General features: G+C 46.2%; 2 protein-coding genes and 1 long non-coding RNA gene across 3 annotated transcripts in view; 1 reads left to right on the forward strand and 2 right to left on the reverse strand.

The window, feature by feature from the left end:
• Positions 1–20,695, reverse strand: part of LOC144670314 (histone H2B-like) — a 1,149,071-nt gene that overhangs the window by 579,566 nt on the left and 548,810 nt on the right. The window lies entirely within an intron of this gene.
• The window catches only part of LOC144670321 (uncharacterized), a 132,024-nt gene that overhangs the window by 49,943 nt on the left and 61,386 nt on the right, over positions 1–20,695 (forward strand). The gene's annotated exons all lie outside the window — the stretch shown is intronic.
• LOC144670244 (histone H1-like) lies at positions 10,292–10,960 on the reverse strand. The gene has a single exon (XM_078532730.1). The coding sequence runs from the start codon at positions 10,958–10,960 to the stop codon at positions 10,292–10,294; it is 669 nt and encodes a 222-aa protein (XP_078388856.1).

The raw sequence follows: 20,695 nt of genomic DNA on the forward strand, positions 1-20,695 counted from the left end.
ACATCAATATTCAATACAATCCACTGGATCTCCCTTATCTTTTCTCCAAAAACTTCAGTAGATTAGTTAAGCATCATTTCCCTTCCATAAACCCATGCTGACTTTGTCTAATCCTATTAATGCTTTCCAAGTGTTCAGTTACCATGTCTTTTATAATAGACTCTAGAATTTGCCCTACTACTGATGTTAGGCTAACTGGCCTGTAGTTTTGTTTTTTCTCTCCCTCCTTGTTTAAATAGCGGGGTTACAATTGCCACCCACAAATCTGTGGGAATTGCTCCCGAGTCGAGAGATTTTCGGTGATGACCACCAATGCATCCAGTATATCCAGGGCCACTTCCTTTAGTAGCCTGGGATGTAGATCATCAAATCCTGGGGATTTTTCAGCCTTTAACCCCGTTAATTTCTTGACCACAACTTTTTTAACTAATACTAGTTTTCTTCAATTCCTCCCTCTTGCTAGACCCTTGGTTCCCTAACATTTCTGGAAAATTATTTAGACCATAAGACATAGGAGCAGAAATTGGGCCATTCGTCCCATCGAGTCTGCTCTGCCATTCAATCATGGATGATAAGTTTCTCAACTCCATTCTCCCGCCTTCTCCCCGTAACCTTTGATCCCCTTACCAATCAAAAACCTATCTATCTCGGTCTTAAATACACTCAATGACCTGGCCTCCACACCCTTCTGTGGCAATGAATTCCATAGATTCACCACTCTCTGACTAAAGAAGTTTCTCCTCATCTCTGTTCTAAAAGGTCTTCCCTTGTCCTGTTTTGTGAAGACAGAACTAAAATATGTGTTCAATTCTCCTGCCATTTCTTTGTTCCCCATTATAATTTCCCCCATTTCTGACTGTAAGGAACCTACATTTGTCTTTGCTAATCTTTTTCTCTTCACATATTTATAGAAGCCTTTACAGTCAGTTTTTATGTTCCTTGTAAGTTTAATCTCATACTCCATTTTCCCCTTCTTGACGAATCTTTTTGTCCACTTTTGCTGGATCCTAAACTGCTCCAAATCTTCAGGCTTGCTCTCTTTTCCTGCAGTTTAATATGTCTCCTCTTTGGATCTAATACTATCCCTAATTTCTTTTGTAAGCCATGGTTGGGCCACCTTTCCTATTTTATTTTTGTGCCAGACAGGAATGAATAATTGTTGTAATTCATGCATACATTCCTTAAATATTAGCCATTGCCTATCCACTGGTCAACCTTTTAAGTACGGTTCCCCAGTCCATCATTGCCAACTCACGCCTCAGACCCTCTTAGCTCCTTTATTTTAGATTCAGGACCTTCGTTTTCAATTCAACTTCTTCACTATCCATCCTAATGAACAATTCCATTATTTTATGGTCGCTCTTCCCCAAGGGAATTAATTCTTTCTCATTGTATGGCACCCAGTCTATGATAGCCTGCTCTCTAGTTGGTTCCTCAATGTCTTGGTCCATAAAACCATCAGGTACACACTCCAGGAAATCCTCCTCCACAGCATTATTGCTGTGTGGTTTGTCTAATCTGTATGTAGATTAAAGTCACCCACAATTACAGTTGTATCCTTATTGCATGCATCTCTAATTTCCTGCTTATTGCCTTCCCTTACATCTCCATTAATGTTTGGAGGCCTATAGACAACCCCCACCAACGTTTTCTGCCCCTTGTTGTTTCTTATCTCCAGCCAAACAGATTCCACATCATGATTTTCTGAGCCAATATCCTTCCTCACTATTGCATTGATTTCCTCCATTACTAACAATGCCACCCCACCTTCTTTCCCTATTGATCTGCCCTTCCTAAATATTCAATACCCCTGGATGTTCAGTTTGCATCCTTGATCACCCTGTAGACACGTCTTCATAATTGCAACTATATCATAACCGTTTATATCTATTTGCACCGTGAATTCATCTACCTTATTGCAAATGTTCCACACATTAAGATATGATGCCTTTCAACTTTTCTTTAACTTTGTAACCACCTTCGCTTTATTTTGCACTCTGACCCCATTTGTTTTTCACACTTTTTTTTCTGTCTTTCACTTTTGCTTCTTACTTTTCTGTCTTTTGTTTCTATCCTTGTTTCCCCCTCCTCTGTCTCCCTACTCAGGTTCCCACCCCCCTGCCATTCTAGTTCAAACCCTGCCCAACCGCACTAGCAAACACTTTCTTCCACCACCACCCCACCCCAACTCCTCCACTCCCATCACCCCCCCACCTCCAACACCTCCACGCCCACAACCCCAACCTCTCCACCGCTGAGGACATTGGTTTCGGTCCTCCCCAGATGCAACCTGTCCTGTTTGTACTGGTCCCATTTTCCCCAGAACCGGTCCCAATGTCCCAGGAATCTGAATCCCTCCCCCCAACACCATTTCTTCAGCCACGTATCTATCTGATATATCCTGTTATTTCTACTCTCGCTAGCACGTGACACTGGTAATATTCCTGAGATTACTACCTTTGATGTCCTACTTTTTAGTTCACATCCTAACTCCCTATATTCAGCTTGTAGGAACTCATTGTTTTATTTTTTACCTATGTTATTGGTACCAATATGCAACATGACCACTGGCTGTTCACACCGCCCTCCGCCCCCCTTCACAATTCCCTGCCGCTCTCTGGGACATCCTTGACCGTGGTACCAGGGAGGCAACATACCATCCTGGAGTCTATTTTGTGGGCCACAGAAACGCCTGTCTGTTCCCCTTACTATTGAATCCCCTATCACTATAGCCCGGCCACTCTTCTTCCTCCCCTCTTTTGCAGCAGAGCCACCCGTGATGCCATGGACTTCTGCTGCTTTCCCCTGAGATGTTGCCTCCCCCAGCAGTATCCAAAACGGTATATATGTTAGAGAGGGGGACGGCCACAGGGAACTCCTGTACTACTTGCCTCTCTCTACTCTGCCTGGTGGTCACCCATTCCCTTTCTGCCTGTTCAGTCTTTACCTGCAGTGTTACCGCCTCACTGAATGTGCTGTCCCCGATAATCTCAGCATCGCAGATGCTCCAAGGTGAATCCACCCGCAGCTCCAGCTCCGAAATGCGGTTAGCCAGTAGCTGCAGCTGGACGCACTTCCTGCACACATGCTCACCAGGGTCACTGGAAGTGTCCATGAATTCCCACATAGCACAGGAGGAGCATATCGCGGGTGTGAGCTCTGCTGCCTTCTGTTCCCTTTAATTTAAGCTTGTTAGTTACTCCCTTTTAAAGAATACTAATTACACTAGGGTCCTTATTCCACTCCTACTACAGTCCAAAGTCCTCACAATATTTTGTTTAAACTGTGACTGCAGCAGTTTAATTAATAGAATAAGTAGAAGTACTTACCTGACCTACTTACTGCGTCATAGTTTGAATTGTGATGTTACTTTGAACTCCACTGCTTGGAGGCCCTGAGGGTCCGCCTCTCCTCTCCGGACTTGGCGTCTGTCAGAGGGAGAGAATGAAACAAAAACAAAAGTACCTGGAAAAACTCAGCAAGTCTGGCAGCATCTGCGGAGAGGAATACAGTTAACGTTTCGAGTCCGAATGACCCTTCAACAGAACTATGTAAAAATAGAAGAGAGGTGAAATATAAGCTGGTTTAAGGGGGTGGGGGGGGCGGGGGGAGGGACACAAGTAGAGCCAGTGATAGGTGGAGATAACCAAAAGATGTCACAGACAAAAGGACAAAGAGGTGTTCAAGGTGGTGATATTATCTAAGGAATGTGCTAATTAAGGGGAGAAAGCAGGACGAGCAAGGTACAGATATCCCTAGTGGGGGTGGGGTGGGGTGAAGGAATCGAAAAAGGCTAAAAGGTAGAGATAAAACAATGGATGGAAATACATTTAAAAATAATGGAAATAGGTGGGAAATGAAAAATCTATATAAATTATTGGGAAAAAAGGGGGGGATCGGAAAGGGAGTGGGAATGGAGGAGAAAGTTCATGATCTAAAATAGTTGAACTCAATATTCAGTCCGGAAGGCTGTAAAGTGCATAGTCGGAAGATGAGGTGCTGTTCCTCCAGTTTGCATTGAGCTTCACTGGAACAATGCAGCAAGCCAAGGACGGACATGTGGGCGTGAAAGCCAGGTGGAGTGTTGAAATGGCAAGCGACAGGGAGGTCTGGATAATGCTTGCGGACAGACCAAAGGTGTTCTGCAATGCAGTCACCCAGTCTCCGTTTGGTCTCTCCAATGTTGAGGAAACCGCATTGGGAGCAACGAATGCAGTAGACTAAATTGAGGGAAGTGCAAGTGAAATGCTGCTTCACTTGAAAGGAGTGTTTGGGTCCTTGGACGGTGAGGAGAGGGGAAGTGAAGGGGCAGGTGTTGCACCTTCTGCGGTTGCATGGGAAGGTGCCGTGGGAGGGGGTTGAAGCGTTGGGGGTGATGGAGGAGTGGACCAGGGTGTCCCGGAGCGAACGATCCCTGCGGAAAGCCGCCGGGGGGGGTGGTGAAGGGAAGATGTGTTTGGTGGTGGCATCATGCTGGAGTTGGCGGAAATGGCAGAGGATGATCCTTTGAATGCAGAGGCTGGTGGGGTGATAAGTGAGGACAAGGGGGTCCCTATCATAGTTCTGGGAGGGAGAGGAAGGTGTGAGGGCAGATGCGCGGGAGATGGGCCGGACACGGCTGAGGGCCCTGTCAACCACCGTGGGTGGAAAACCTCGATTAAGGAAGAAGGAAGACATGTCAGAGGAACTGTTTTTGAAAGTGGCATCATCAGAACAGATGCGACAGAGGCGAAGGAACTGAGAGAATAGGATGGAATCCTTACAGGAAGCGGGGTGTGAGGAGCTGTAGGTGAGGTAGCTGTGGGAGTCGGTAGGCTTCTAATGGATATTGATGGACAGTCTATCACCAGAAATTGAGACAGGGAGGTCAAGGAAGGGAAGGGAAGTGTCAGAGATGGACCATGTGAAAATGATGGAGGGGTGGGAATTGGAAGCAAAATTAATAAATTTTCCAGGTCCAGATGAGAGCATGAAGCAGCAACGAAGTGATCATTGATGTACCGGAGAAAGAGTTGTGGGAGGGGGCCGGAGTAGGACTGGAACAAAGAATGTTCCACATACCCCATAAAGGGACAGGCATAGCTGGGGCCCACGTGGGTACCCGTAGCCACACCTTTTATTTGGAGGATGTGAGAGGAGCTTAAGGAGAAATTGTTCAGTGTGAGAACAAGTTCAGCCAGACAGAGGAGAGCAGTGGTGGATGGGGATTGTTCAGGCCTCTGTTCGAGGAAGAAGCAGAGAGCCATCAGACCACCCTGGTGTTGGATGGAGATGTAGAGGGATTGGACGTCCATGGTGAAGAGGAGGCGGTTGGGGCCAGGGAACTGGTAATTGTTGATATGATGTAGGGTGTCAGCGGAATCACGGATGTAGGTGGGAAGGGACTGGACAAGGGGAGAGAGAATGGAGTCAAGATAGCAAGAAATTAGTTCCGTGGGGCAGGAACAGGCTGACATGATAAGTCTGCCGGGACAGTCCTGTTTGTGGATTTTGGGTAGGAGGTAGAAGCGGGCCGTCTGAGTTTGGGATACTATCAGGTTGGAAGCTGTGGAAGGAAGATCTCCAGAGGAGTTGAGGTCAGTAACAGTCCTGGAAACACTGGCTTGATGTTCAGTGGTGGGGTCATAGTCCAAGGGTGGTAGGAGAAAGTGTCTTTGAGTTGATGCTCAGCCTCTGCGAGGTAGAGGTCAGTGTGCCAGACAACAACAGCACCACCCTTGTCAGCGGGTTTAATGACAATGTCAGAGTTGGACCTGAGAGAACGAAGCGCAGAAAGTTCAGAGAGAGATAGGTTAGAGTGGGTGAGAGGAGCAGAGAAATTGAGACGACTAATGTCACGCCAACAGTTCTCAATCAAAAGATCAGGAGAAGCTAAGAATCCAGAGGGAGGGGTCCAGGTGGAGGGAGAATATTGGAGGCAGGTAAAAGGATCCATTGAATGGGGAGAGGACTCCTGCCCAAAGAAGTGAGCACGGAGATGGAGGTGGCGGTAGAAGAGTTCAGCATCGTGCCGAGCCTGAGATTCATTGAGATGTGGGCTTAAGGGTCTGAAACTAAGTCCTTTGCTGAGCACTGAACGTTCAGCGACGGAGAGGGGAAGGTCAGGGGTATGGTGAATACACGGCCGGGGCTGCCATTGGAAGACGGGATGGGGACAGAGGGACAGGCAAGGTTTGAGGGTCCTGGATGGGTGTTGGTGTCAATGAGTTGTTGGAGCTTGCATTCCTTTGCACCTGAAAGAAAGAGACAAAGTTTCTTGTTGAGGCATCGGATGAGATGAAGAATAAAATGAAACTGGGGATATGCGCAGCTTAGAAAAAGAGTGCGGTGGTGCTGCTGGAGGGAGAGGTCGAGTGTGTTCATATGGCGGCACATGGCACTGAGTGTAGATCTCAGAATGCAATGAGAACAGCAGTCCGAGGAGCGTTGTATGTCCTGGAGATTCCTTTAATCCTGGGTGGGTTTGAAACATAAGGGATGGAACTTCAGTTGAAATCCACATGGGGTAAGTCGGAGATGGAGACAGTCACTGAGGAAGGACATATGGCTGTGGAAGCGAGTTTTGGTAAACACCTTGTCAAACACCAGGAGAGAAATGGAAAACAATGAAGGTGAACAAGGCAAGAGAGAGATACGAAAATCCTGTCGGAGAGAAGAGCAAAACTTCTTCAAGGTAGGCATTCCTTGAAGAGAGGTGCCAGTCAATTAAACACTAAGATAAAAGCAAAAAACTGCGGATGCTGGAAATCCAAAACAAATATGTGGAAAATCTCAGAAAGTCTGGCAGCATCAGCGTAGAGGAGCACAGTTAACGTTTAGAGTCTGAATGACCCTTTAACAGAACTAAGTAAAAATAGAAGAGAGATGAAATATAAGCTGGTTTAAGGGGCGGGGTAGGACAAGTAGAGCCCGTGATAGGTGGAGATAACAAAAAGATATCACAGACAAAAGGGCAAGGAGTTGTTGAAGGTGGTGATATTATCTAAGGAATGTGCTAATTAAGGGTAGAAAGCAGGACAAGCAAGGTACAGATAGCCCTAGTGGGGCTGGGGTGAAGGACTCGATAAAGGCTAAAAGGTAGAGATAAAACAATGGATGGAAATATATTTAATAATAATGGAAATAGGTGGGAAAAGAAAAATCTATATAAATTATTGGGGAAAAAAGGGGGGGATCGGAAAGGGGGTGGGGATGGAGGAGAGAGTTCATGATCCAAAATTGTTGAACTCAATATTCAGTTCGGAAGGCTGTAAAGTGCCTAGTCGGAAGATGAGGTGCTGAGTGAAAGCCCCACTCACTCTCATGCACAGCTAACTGACAGATGCACAATGAGTCTCAAACACTATCACAGTCAGACACAGAACGACATCAGCAATCACTTTCAGTCCCAGAGACTTGCCAGAATGCACAGAATGAATCCCAGACTCTCTCACTGTAGCACGGCCTTACAAACAGTGAATGAATCCCAAACTCATGCACAGTATCAGAGTGAGTAAATCCCAGACTCGCACACATTATCAGGGGCTCTCTGTTACAGATGGCATCCCGCTTTCCCGTATAATCTCTCTCTGTGGAGAACGGACCCTCGCAAAACAATCAGGCGACATTCCCCGATGTATAGTAAAACATTGAGGAACTGGGGCTGGAGAGAGTCTTTGTAAAATGGATTTCCTGATCAAAGTAAATAGGCTGATGACGGGGTGGGAGGAGGAGTGGGGGCGAGAAATCACAATCTGGTTGGCCTGTTTCCATATCCAATCCTGAAATTATATACTTAGAGGCTGGTTTAGCCTTTAAACTGTCCATTCAGAGTCATCTTTTCCCAATCCTTCATTAGCATAGATCTGGGAGACTGTCTATTTAATCGGCGCTCGGAAGGGGTTTGGTTTATTTGTGTCTGAAACTGAAGATGGTTGATGAGAAGAAACCAGCTCCCAAGAAGGGAGACAAGAATGCCTTAAAGAAACCGGTAGCAAAGGGCGGCAAGAAGCGGCGAAAGTCGAGGAAGGAGAGTTACTCCTGACCATTTTCTGAACAGATTCACCAGTCAGAGTTACAAGGACTATTAATACAATCTGCTCGACAATCCGCCTTTTTAGACTCTGTGAGGAACCGCCCCGAACAGTAATTGGCTGCAGCCTTACGCCCAGGCAGTTGCGTCCACAATCGAACCAATGAATTAATCCCTGGCAACTCAGGTCGTCATTGGTCGAGTTATTTTAAATTGTCTATTTAAAAATTCCGTCTTTTTCTGCAGCCGTTTCCCGTCTCGACAATAGACTTCGTTCTTCCCTTTTTTGAAAATTATAAACACCATTTTTCACTATCACTCACTATGTCCTAACCCCAATGAAATTCCAGTTCATGTAACCTGTCCCGGCAATTTGTAAACCCCGCATCATCCTGGTGAATCTGCTCATTTTTGGACAGAAACACCAGTCTGTTGTTTGAACTGTGTAAAGTCAGTGCTGAATTTCCCAGGCAATAACTGAATTGTTAATATAATAATAATTGAGCATTGCTCCATACAGCACAACCAACCTTTAAAATCGCCGCTCGCTTAGAGGGCTGGAATGGGTAATAAAATAGAAACGGTGCTGGGGACATCAGACCCCTTCCCATTGCCCTCATTCTCGGCTGTTCATTCCGATAAAGAGCGGGAACGGGAGCGGCTCGAAGCTCCCTCTGTTCCCGGTCTGAGCCTTGACGGACATCCGTGCGAATATTGGGATTAGGAGCAGGAGGAGGCCGCTCAGCCCATCGAGCCTGTTCCGCCATTCAGTGAGATCATGGCTGATCTGATTGTAACCTCAACTCCACTGGCGGATTGAACGGCTGATGTCAGAGGAACCGCCGGATCCTGTCATTACTATCCGACTCATTATTCATCCAGAACAAAACCTTTCGATAACATGAAGCAGTGGAGAGACTTTTCAGTGTCAGTGCAGAATGTGCTATCCGGGTAAATAAACAACGAGCAAACTGAGAATCTCAGTACATTCCCCGTCAGAACAAATCAGGCACTAACATTCCCGATCACAGCCCATCCCAGCTCCCGCTCCCAGGTCTCTGCTCTCTCTGTGAGGCGGTGGGTGGCTCTTAAAAGAGCCTTTGTTGTGTGTTTGGTGGAAAGGGTCGAGTTGTTTAGCCGCCGAATCCATAGAGAGTTCGGCCCTGGCGTTTCAGAGCGTACACCACATCCATGGCAGTGACCGTCTTACGCTTGGCGTGTTCAGTGTAGGTGACCGCATCCCTGATCACATTCTCCAGGAAAACCTTCAGCACCCCGCGAGTCTCCTCATAGATCAAACCCGAGATCCGCTTAACACCGCCACGGCGAGCCAGGCGGCGGATTGCTGGTTTGGTGATGCCCTGGATATTATCACGAAGCACTTTGCGGTGCCGCTTTGCTCCGCCTTTACCCAGTCCTTTGCCTCCTTTCCCTCTGCCAGACATGATGAACCTTCACTCAGATCTCTGCTGAATATGACAGACGAGCTGTTTCGGTTCCTCTTTTATAGAGCCCGCCCCGACCTGACTGAGAAACGGGCATAGAGTGAGAGGCGGGACGGGGAGGAGACTGAGTGACAGACAGAACAGAGGAATGTCTATAATAATCCAACTCCGCCTCCTCCCTGCCAGAAACGACTTTGTTTTTAAATTCTCGACAATGGAAGTTAACACAGCGCTCGGCACAAACCTTATAGATTGGAGCTTCAAATTAAACGGTTCTAAAAACCCGCAGCTTTTAAATAAAGAGCTTTACAATTAAAATTCTGTAATATTCCAGCCCAAGTACATACCCTATACCCTGTCAAATCCGCCTGTTTCCACTTCACTCCCAGCTTCTGTTCTACCCCCACACACCTCCCCTCCAGGCGGGTTGAGCAGTTTACCGACACCTCACTCCAGCTGAATTACACAAACTCATGTGTTGGGCTTTAAGTTGTAACGCGGGGTTTCTCCGCCCGGGTAACTGTCTTACACACTCTCACCCTGAATCTGTGAAAAGGAAACGAGCAGAAACTGACAGAGCAGCTGCACAAATCCCCAGTTACAATGGGGCACGGACACCGCTCTGTTTTATTGCAGAGTGGGGGAGGGGATGGGTATAGTGCATGTCAGTGAGATACCGGGAATTTTCAAGTTAATATAAATCATTTCAGTGTGAAACCTGCTCCCAGCGCCGGGACAGGGACATTTGATTCGGGGATCAGCTCTTTCCTGAGAGACGTGGGCGGCTCTGAGAAGAGCCTTTGTGTTCAGAGGTTTACAATTTGCTCGGCTGGTTTCACTTCTTTCCTGGCGCTGCTTTCTTAGCCTTTGCTGCTTTCACTTTGGGCTTGGCCTTCGATTTATCCACTTTTTTTAAAGCCTTTCCGCCCGTGACCTTCTTGACGGGAGATTTTTTCTTCAGCGCTGCTTTCTTCACCGCCTTTTTTGGAGTTGCCGCCTTCTTGCTGCTTGTTTTCTTGACTGTTGCTTTCTTCGCTGGGGATTTCTTGGCTGCTACTTTCCTGGCTGGAGATTTCTTAGCTGCTGGTTTCTTTGTTTTCACCTTCTTGGCCGCTGGTTTCTTGACTAAAGATTTGTTGGCTGTTGGTTTCTTCTCCTTCTTTCCCACTTTCCCCTGGGATTCCTTCTTAGGGATTTTGAAGGAGCCGGAGGCGCCCTGTCCCTTTACCTGCACCAGGGAGCCGCTCTCCACCTTCCTCCTGATACTTAGCCTGATCTGGGAGCCGAGCTTCCCCACATCGACACCGCTGCCAGACAAAGCTTTCTTTATCGCGGCCAGGGACATCCCCTTGCGATCGCTGCAACCCGCCACAATCTTGAGGATCTGTTCGCCTAACTTGGGACCGACTGCCTTCGATCGGGAAGCCGCCTTCTTCTTCTTGGGAGATTTGACTTGAGCGGCAGCGGCTGGAGGAGCCGTTTCGGAGGCTGCAGTATCAGTCATATCCGAGACTGTGTGGAAAATCTCTCTGACAGTCAGAACTGGATCAGAAATGAAACCAGTGGTGGCGGCTCAGAGCAACTTAAACACAGAGAGCGGACGGGGCAGAGACAACCTGCTGTCAGCTCCCGGCTCCTCCAGCCTCTCTGTGTTTCTCTCTCCTCATAAACTCCCCAATTCCACTTCAAATTGGACATTACAGATTCCCACACTCGCTTCCTTCTGTTAACAAAATCTGAATCTTTGTTGTCGAGAAAGTTCCATCCGAATTAAAGGCAGCAATTTCGATTTAAACCCGTTTCTTTGCTGCTTTGAACGCGCCCTCTCAGCCGATCGCTGACTTCTTCTCTGTGTTTCCACTGAAATCTTGAAATTAACGAAATATTTCCCTTAAATTCTCTCTTCAGGGCTGAGCAGGGGAGCATCGCGATCCTATGACAGGGAAATCTTGTGATTTTACACAAGAGGGACTGGGAAATCTGGCGCTGAGGCCGGACACACAAACACAGTGACATTAGTCTAACCCGCCCGCCCCTTTAACACACTCTCGCTGATACAATGTTCACATCTACACATTGACAGGACAAACTGTGTCTCAGATTTACAGCTCCCAGGACAGGCTTTCCTCTCCTCTCGGCCTGTGCTGTGGATTCTCGGGGATTAGTTGTAGTTTCCCAGCTCAGTAACTGTTAAACCCTCTGAGACCGGAGCTGCTCACAGTGTCTGTTCCCCAGATTCAGGAGACTGCAGCAAATCACAGGGTTGATCCGTAACTGGTTTAAATTATTGTCTTGTTCACAAGCAGACTTATTTTTGATCATTTGAAGATACAGATTGTGTGCACTCAGCCACTAAACAACATTGTCCCTCCTTCATATGGAATTCAATAGAGAGGGGCTGGAGGGATAGACAGAGACAGAGTGAGTGAGGGCGGTGAGACTCAGGCGACCAGACAATACATCCATCAGTTGCAGAAATCCCTGTAAATTATGGCTCCATCCATAAAATTTCCCCTGGAGAGGCAGAAGCTGCAACCTCAGTTCTCACTGATACTGTAGCAGAGACACATTATTAATCCCACACTCAGGAACAGTGCTGTGGTTTGACAGAAGAGATAGGGAGAGGAGGCATAAACTTAATGGTCCAGTTCTAAAAAGTGTGTAGGGTCAGAGGGCCCGAAAATCTTTAGATCTTTTAGGTGACAGTAGATTTTGAGAGAGTAGTTAGGAAAGCAGATGGGATCCTTGATTTCATCAACAGAGGTGCTGAGCATAAAAGCAGGAACGTTATGTTTAACCTTTATAAAGCTTTGTTTAGGCAGCAACTAGAATAATGCGCCTATTTCTGGTCACCACACTTTTGGAAGGATGTGAGGGTCTTTGAGACGGTGCAAAGGAGATTTACTAGAATAGTTACAGGCATGAGGGGTTATAGCTGCAAGGTTGGTTGGAGAATCTGAAGCTGCTCTACTTGAAGAAAACGAAATTGAGGGGAGGTCTGAGAGAGTTATGCAAGATTATAATAGGTTTAGATCAGGTAAACAAAGGAAAGCTGTTGCCATGAACTTAGGGTAGAAGGATTAATGGACACGGATTTAAAATTTAAGACAAGATGTGCAGGGGGAATGTGTGCAAGAACTTTGTTACTCTCCGGGTAATGACTTGGATCTTGATCCCTATGGGCATTGTGGAAACGGAGATTTCAAACGGAAATTGCGTGGGCGCCTATGGGGAATAAAGTTGCAGGGATAGAGCAGGAGAATAGGATAACTGGATTATTCTACAGACAGGTAGTATGGACTGGATGGGCCGAATGACCTCCTTCTGAACAGTAATGTCTCCATGACTCTGTGACCGTATGGCTCGATGACAGTGTCAGTGAGTGAGAAACAATGGCCCATGTTTAACCCTCTCTTCCCTGTTGAACTCCCTGCAGCTCAGGGCCGTTGGATATTACTCCCAGTGAGTGTTTCACTTGGATTAAATGAATCTGGAAAGTTCCTGTCTGATATTAACTCATTCACGGTCCCAGCAAACACCCCGATTCCCGGCTTCCTCCAGTGATTCTGCAGGATTGCTTTGTGAAGACGGGCCCCTGAACACCAAACAGTCTGCAAAGAAAGATCCCAGAATGAGTTTCTTGCGGGGGCAAGTCCCAGTTCTCATCGTTTCCTCCTCATAAGCTCCAGGTCTTTTGCTGAATCTCGGATAAAAGTGACTTGGAGAACATTTCCAAACAAAATAGTTTCATGCAATGTTGTAGATTTCTGTGCATGCGTCATTCCAATCCCCCACCAGAGTTGAACTGGGGTGGGGCGTGAGGACCGGGGGGAGGTGGGGATGCGGTGAGCAGAAGAGCGCATGCGCGCTGCTCTCCCCCTGTTCGACCTGGGAAAGGAAGAGCCGCCATTGGAGAGACCACAGTCCCGGGGGAAGGGAACAAACAGCAGCCTCCTAGGAGGAGGGAGACAGAATGGCAAGGAGTTCTTATTAGCGATTTTCCAGTCCTCTGGGAATCCTCCCCGACTCCAAAGATTCCTGAAAGATCACCACTAATGTCCCCACTATCTCTTCAGCTATCTCCTTCAGAACTCTGGGGTGTAATCCATCTGGTCCAGGTGACTTATCCACCTCCAGACCTTTCAGTTTTCCTAGCACCTTCTCCTTGATAATAGCCACCATACTCTCCTCTGCCCCCGGACTCTCTTTAACTTTGGGGATGTTACTCGTGTGTTCCACCGTGAAGACTGACGCAAAGTACCCATTCAGCTCCTCTGCCATTTCTTTGTTCCCCACTACTACTTCTCCAGCGTCATTTTCCAGCGGCCCAATGTCCACTTTTGCCTCTCTCTTACCCTTTATATATCTAAAAAAGCTCTTGCAATCTTCTTTTATATTACTGTCTAGTTTACCCTCATATTTAATCTTCTCCCTCCTTATTTCTTTTTTACTTGTCCTCTGTTGGTCTTTGTATGCTTCCCAAACCCCTGGCTTCCCACTGCTCTTCGCCGCATTGTATGCTTTCTCTTTAGCTTTTATGGTGTGCCTGACTTCCCTTGTCAGCCATGGTTGCCTTGTCCTCCCTTTAGTATGCTTCTTCTTCCTAGGGATGAATTTTTGCTGTGTCTCCCAAATTACTCCCAGAAACTCCTGCCATTGCTGTTCCACTGGCTTTCCTGCTAGGCTCATCTCCCAGTCAATTCTGGCCAGCTCCTCACTCATGCCTCTGTAGTTTCCTTTATTCAACTGTAATACCGTTATATCTGATTCCAGCTTTTTCCTCTCAAATTACAGGGTAAATTCTGTCATATGATGGTCACTTCCTCCTAAGGATTCCTTCACCTTAAGCTCCCTTATCAAATCTGCTTCATACATCACTAAATCTAGAATTGCCTGTTCTCTAGTGGGCTCCACCAAAAGCTGCTCCAAAAAGCCATCTCGTAGACATTCCACAAATTCCTTTTCTTGCTATCCACTACCGACCTGATTTTCCCAGTCTACCTGCATATTGAAACCCCCCATGATCACTGTAACCTTGGCTTTCTTACACGCCTTTTCTATCTCCTGGTGTATCTTGTGCCCCATATCCTGCCTAGTGTTCGGAGTCCTGTACATAACTCCCATTACGTTTTTTTTTTAACCTTTGTGGTTCCTCAACTCTACCCACACAGATTCTACATCATCTGACCCTACGTCGTTTCTTGCTGTAGATTTAATTTCATTTCTTACTAACAAAGCAACCCCACCCCGTCTGCCAACCTGCCTATCTTTTTGATAAGATGTATGCCCTTGGATATTTAGCTCCCAGTCCTGATCCCCTTGAAGCTATGTCTCCGTGATGCCCACCACATCATACCTGTCAATTTCAAACTGTGCCACAAGCTCATTTACCTTATTTCGTATACTGCGTGCATTCAGATACAACACATTCAGTCCTGTATTTCCCATCCCCCTTCTCATTGTCGTCCCTTTATCTGATGTGCTTGAAGTTAGATTCCTAACCCTTTCCAAACAATCTGCCCTATTTTGTGTTCTGGACACTTTAATAGCCTCTCCTGGGCTTTCCTTTCTTTTCAGTTTTTTCATAATTTTCCATGAAGTTGAAGGCACCCCCCAGACGCTAACCTGCTGCTTTGTTTACCGTTAGTCAGACTTCTTGGAGCTTTACCCTTCCCTTCCCCCCCACTTTCTAGTATAAAGTCCTGTTGACCACCCTATTTACCCTTTTCGCTAGAACATTTGTCGCAGATCGGTTCAGGTGGAGAGCGTCCCAAAGGTACAGATCCCTCCTGTTCCAATACTGATGCCAGTGCCCCACAAAATGGAACCCCTCTTTCCCACACCACTCCTTTAGTCACGTGTTTACTTCCCTTATTCTCGCGCCCCTATGCCAATTTGCACGTGGCTTGGGTAGAAATCCGGAGATTATAACCCTTGAGGACCCGTTCTTTAACGTTCCTAGTTCCTGATAATCCCCAAACAGGTCCTCTTTCCTAGTCTTACCTATACTATTTGTCCCGACGTGGACCACAACAACTGGATCCTCCTCCTCCCTCTCCAATATCCTTTCAAGCCGGCCAGAGATGTCCCTCACCCTGGCACTGGGCAGGCAACATACCATGCGGGTCACTCGATCCTGCATACAAAGGATGCTATCAATTCCCCTAATTATAGAATCCCCTACAACTACCACTTGTCTTTTTGCTCCCCCCATTTGAATGGCCTCCTGTGCCACGGTGCCGTGGTCAGCTGCCTCATCCTCCCTACAGCCCTGTTCCTCATCCACACAGGGAGCAAGTACCTCGTACCTAATGGACAAGGTCAAGAGCTGAGGCTCCTCTGTTCCTGAACGCAGGATCCCTCTACCTACCTCACTTGCAGTCACACCCTGCTGACTGTGACCACTGACCGAATTTGAGGTACTTAATCCCGCGGGTGTGACCACCTCCTGAAACAAAGCGTCCAGGTAACTCTCCCCCTCCTGGATGTGCTGCAGCGTCCTGAGCTCGGACTCCAGCTCATCAATTCTGAGCCGGAGTTCCTCCAGCAACCAACACTTGCTGCAGATGTGGTCACTGTGGCTCGCAATGGGATCTGCCAGCTCCCACATGATACAGCTACAGAACATCACCTTCCAGCAATCTCGAATTAGTTAATTAATTTATTAATTAACTTTGCAGTTTTTTTTTTCAAATTTGGTGCAGATTTCCTACCAACCAATCAGGTTGCAGCTTTCCTGTGACATCACTTTTTCAGTTTTGGCTTCAGTTACTCTGTGCCCCGAGTTTACCGCTCCGGTGCTCCTCACTCCGAGTCTGCTCCCTAGAGCAGGGGGCAGGGGGCAGGGGGCACAGTTACATAACAGAAAGCACAGTTACTCAACAGAGAACACAGTAACATAACAGAGAACACAATTACACAACAGAGAGCATAGTTAAACAACAGGGGCCACAGTTACACAATAGGGGCACAGTTACACAACAGAGAGCGCAGTTACATGACAGAGGGCACAGTTACACAGCAGAGAGCACAGTTCCGCAACAGAGGGCATAGTTACACAACAGAGAGCACAGTTCCACAACAGAGAGCACGGTTACACAACGGGGTGCATAGTTACACAACGGTGTACAAAGTTACACAAGGGGTGCATAGTTACACAACGCAAAGCACCGTTACACAACAGGAGTCATATTTACAAACAGGGGACATCTCTGTGCAGCAAGCAACAGCTTTACATAAGTGATCAGACTCTCCATCTCAGTGTCTTGCTAATTTGCTCAGCATCTTTCTCTGTCACCTTGTGTATCCTGACAGTCTCTTGCTGCCTTTCTGTCTGTGTTTCTCTGTCTGTTTCTGGTGTGACACAGTGGAAATATGTAGTTAAGTTAATCCTCCCAACAGATGTATTCTAGCCCAAAAAGCACAAAGCAAGTGATTACTTATTTCCCTAACACACAACACTGATATTCAGCACCCAATAATTTTATGAAGCAGAGTGGCCCAGCGGAAGCATGATCGGCCCATAACCCAGAGGTTGATGGATTGAAACCATCCTCTGCTATTTATGGTCTAACTTAAAGAGACATTGGGTGCTACGACAAGCTTCTCTTATTTATCTTTACGGTTTACAGCATTGGATTTCCGTTTCCCATAAACACTTAAATCTGCAAAAACCTCTCAAATTCCTTTTATTCACACCGGGACACTAGCGGCAAATGTTGCAAACACAAACCAGCAGAGACTTTCTGTCAGCCCATTTCTCGCGAAGAGCTGGCACCGTCTGAATGTTTTTCTCTCGTTAAATATCACTCCAAAATTATCTGAATCGGAAATTTCTGAGATGGAAACAATATAGTGAAGTTATATTTATTAGTACGTCTGATCTATATGATACCCTGCAGTAATTCATCATTCTAATTTGGACAACAGCTTCCTCACGGTGACATGTAGCATCGAAAAGAAATGAAGTGCCATCGTTGTGAAGACAGCATCATGTCAAAGACAGTTAATCATTATTAGGACAGATAACGACATTCCTGCTTAATTACAGGTTTTAAACATGGAATTCAGTTCCATAATCACCGTGAACAGAGAAAGTGAAGTTTCCTTCCTTCGGCCTTGCATCAGATACATAATGCACTAAAAACTCCTTTGAGTGCCTCTGATTGTTTCCTTTTGCCTGTTAGTAGCTGTTTGGAAGTTAATGCATTCAGCTTCCTGCTCATTCTGCCCTTATTTTCCTTAACTAAGGTGAAAGTTGTCACATTTCTGTGACGTTTCTTTGCCTCTAACGCATTGTGGTCACTCATTGTTAGATGCTAATTTACTGTCAGAAGATTAATTAATTCTCTCTAATTACTTATTATTGAATCTAGTATAATCCTTTCTCTTGTGATTTCCAAATCAGGGTGGAGGCAGAAGAGATTAAATGACCAAACAGTTGATGGTGCAAGGTTCAGATAAATGAGAAAGTAACAAAACCAAAGATGTGTTTAAAATAGGTGTGAATGATAATGAACAACTGCCATGCAAAATCAAGAGAAAGATCTGAACTAAAGCAAAACATCCAATATAAATGATATACAATGGGGATTGCGATTACCCCCTCAAATTGCTATACTCAGTATTGAGGTTGGAAGGGTTTAAAGTGCTCAGTTGAAAGATGAGATACCGTTCCTAGAGCTTACATTGAGATTAATAAGAACACTGCAGGATGCCGAGGACAAGATGAAACTTAAAATGACAGGTGTTCGGAAACTCGGTGTCATGCTTGCAGAGTGAACAGATCTTCCACAAAGCAATCACTCAATCTTTCCAATGTAGAGCAGATCACATTGTGAGCAGTGAATACGGGGTAGTAAATTGAAGGAAGTGCACTTAAAACACTGTTTCACCTGGAATAATTGTTTTGGTGAGGAGAGCTAATATCCCATACCAACACTACTAATTTACCTTCCTTTTTTCCTCAACTGATTTTCTCTCCTCTCTGCGACTGACAGGGCCCCCAACCATTTTTGTTCCTTTTCGCGACCGCTGCTCCCACCAAATCCCTCTCTCCCAGGATTCCGATAGTCTTCCCCTTGTCTTCACCCTCCTCCCCACCACCCTCCACATTGAATAGATCTTCCTTTGTCATTTATTTAGAAGGTAGCGAGTTGCTGTGACCTCGAATGCTCTGCCGCAAAGGATGGTGGAAGCAGATTCAATATAAACTTTCAAAAGTGAAACGAACAACTACAGAAGGGAAAAAAATTAGGGCTATTCAAAAGGATAAGGGGAGTGGGGCTCACTTGTTACAAAAGACGTTGCACAAAAAGGTTGAGCACAAATGCTTGCCACAGCGTTGAAGTTTATAGCGAAATGGCGGACGTCGCTTCCCAGAATGCGCTGGGTGATATAAAACGGGCTATCTCTACCAGAGAGCCCGCACTGCGCAGGCGCAGAAACAGGCACGTCCTCCACCGGAAATCGATTCTGCGCCGAGCATGCGCGGTACAGCAACAGGGAGCTGCTCGTAATCGAGTTTAGCCTCAGAAACACCGAGTTTCAGCGGCTCTCAGAGCCCGAATCAGAGACGCCGGTTCTGGCGGACGTGCGGAGATGGACCAGGTGGACGGCACCGTGAAGCCGATGGTGCAGCGCCTCCCCCATCCCAGCCGCCGCTTCCCGGTTTCTTCTCCCGTTTGCACCGAGTCTTTGATGCGGTAACAGAGAGGGTTGGGGAGGGTGATGCTGTTCATGTGGTTTACATGGATTTCCAAAAGGCATTTGATAAAGTCTCACACAACAGACTTGTGAACAAAGTTACAGCTCATGGAATAAAAGGGACAGAGCAACATGGATGTGGAATTGGCTGAGTGACAGGAAACAGAGGGTAGTGGTGAATGGTTGTTTTTCAGACTGGAGGAAGCTTTATAGTGGAGTTACCCAGGGGTTGGACCCTGCTCTTATATGTTATATGTTAATGACCTAGACCTGGGTGTACGGGACACCGTTTCAAAATTTGTGGATGAAACTTCGAGGTATTGTGAACTGTGAGGACGATAGTGTTAAACTTCTAAAGGACATAGGCAGGTTGGTGCAATAGGCAGGCAAGTAGTAATGGTAAAAGTTCGACCTCAGAATGCCCGGGGAAGTCAGTGCATTTGATAGAGCGGTTTCTGGGATGCAGGGAATTGTGGGATCTGCAGCCACCATGAGCAGATGTTAGTAAGTGTTTTGTTGCAGGCTGAATGTCAGTGAACCGAAATGTGAACTCTTTTTCTTTCTCCACAGATGCTGCCTATGGTGCTGTGTATTTTCAGCATTTTCTCTCTTTATTTCAGATTTCAGTATCCACATGATTTTGTCAGTGAATTATTGCTGGTGTCGCTCACAAAACCGAGGCCGGAAACACAAACTGAGAAATGAACAACTCTTGGAATCAGAATAGACGTTGGACGTGGAAGTCGTTCCTCGCTTACTTTGAAGGTATATTCCTGTTGGCTGACTTTGAAATGGAGAGTAGAGAGAGGAGAAGCTGATGTGTTTAACCACGAGCACTTTTGAGAACAGTAGGGCCCAACCATTTCTGATCAAATGTTATTTACTGTTTCCTGTACAGTAACAGAGACTGACGGGGAGTAAATTTCACATTCATGTACATTAGTAGAGAGTGACAGACAGAGTTAATTCCATCCACACTCATATACTGTAAGAATGATTGACAGAGAGTTAATTCATTGAATCATAGCATGATTACAGCACAGAAGGAGGCCTTTCTGCCCATTATGTCTATGCTGGCCTTCTGAAGGTGCAGTTCATCTCTTGCCACTTCACCACCTTTTCCACATAACCCTGCACATTTTTCCTTTTTTGATAATAATCCAATTCCCTCTTGAATGTTTTGATTGACTCTGCCTCCCCAAATTCCCAGGCACTTTTCCTAGCCACTCGCTGCATGAACAAGGTTTTTCCTCATGCTGTCATTGGTTATTTTGCCAATTACCTTAAATCTGCACCCGCTCTTTCTCCACCTTTCCACCAATGGGGGAAAAAAGTCTTCCTGTCTACCCTGTCCACGCTCACAGCAACAGAGACTGACTGACAAAAATTTAATTCCACATACATGCAGTAATTCAGATTGTTAGACTCTTTATTCACACTCGCATACAGAAACAGACATTGACAGGAAGATAATTCCACAATCTCACACAGCAACCAAAACTAACAGAAATTTAATTTCACACTCACTCACAGT

This window comes from Cetorhinus maximus, chromosome 31 (genome assembly GCF_964194155.1).
Source record: "Cetorhinus maximus chromosome 31, sCetMax3.hap1.1, whole genome shotgun sequence".
Lineage (NCBI taxonomy): Eukaryota > Metazoa > Chordata > Chondrichthyes > Lamniformes > Cetorhinidae > Cetorhinus > Cetorhinus maximus.

Bases quoted from the DNA above. Each gene is read 5' to 3' on its own strand.
- LOC144670244 (XM_078532730.1), bottom strand. From the start codon at position 10,960: ATGACTGATACTGCAGCCTCCGAAACGGCTCCTCCAGCCGCTGCCGCT.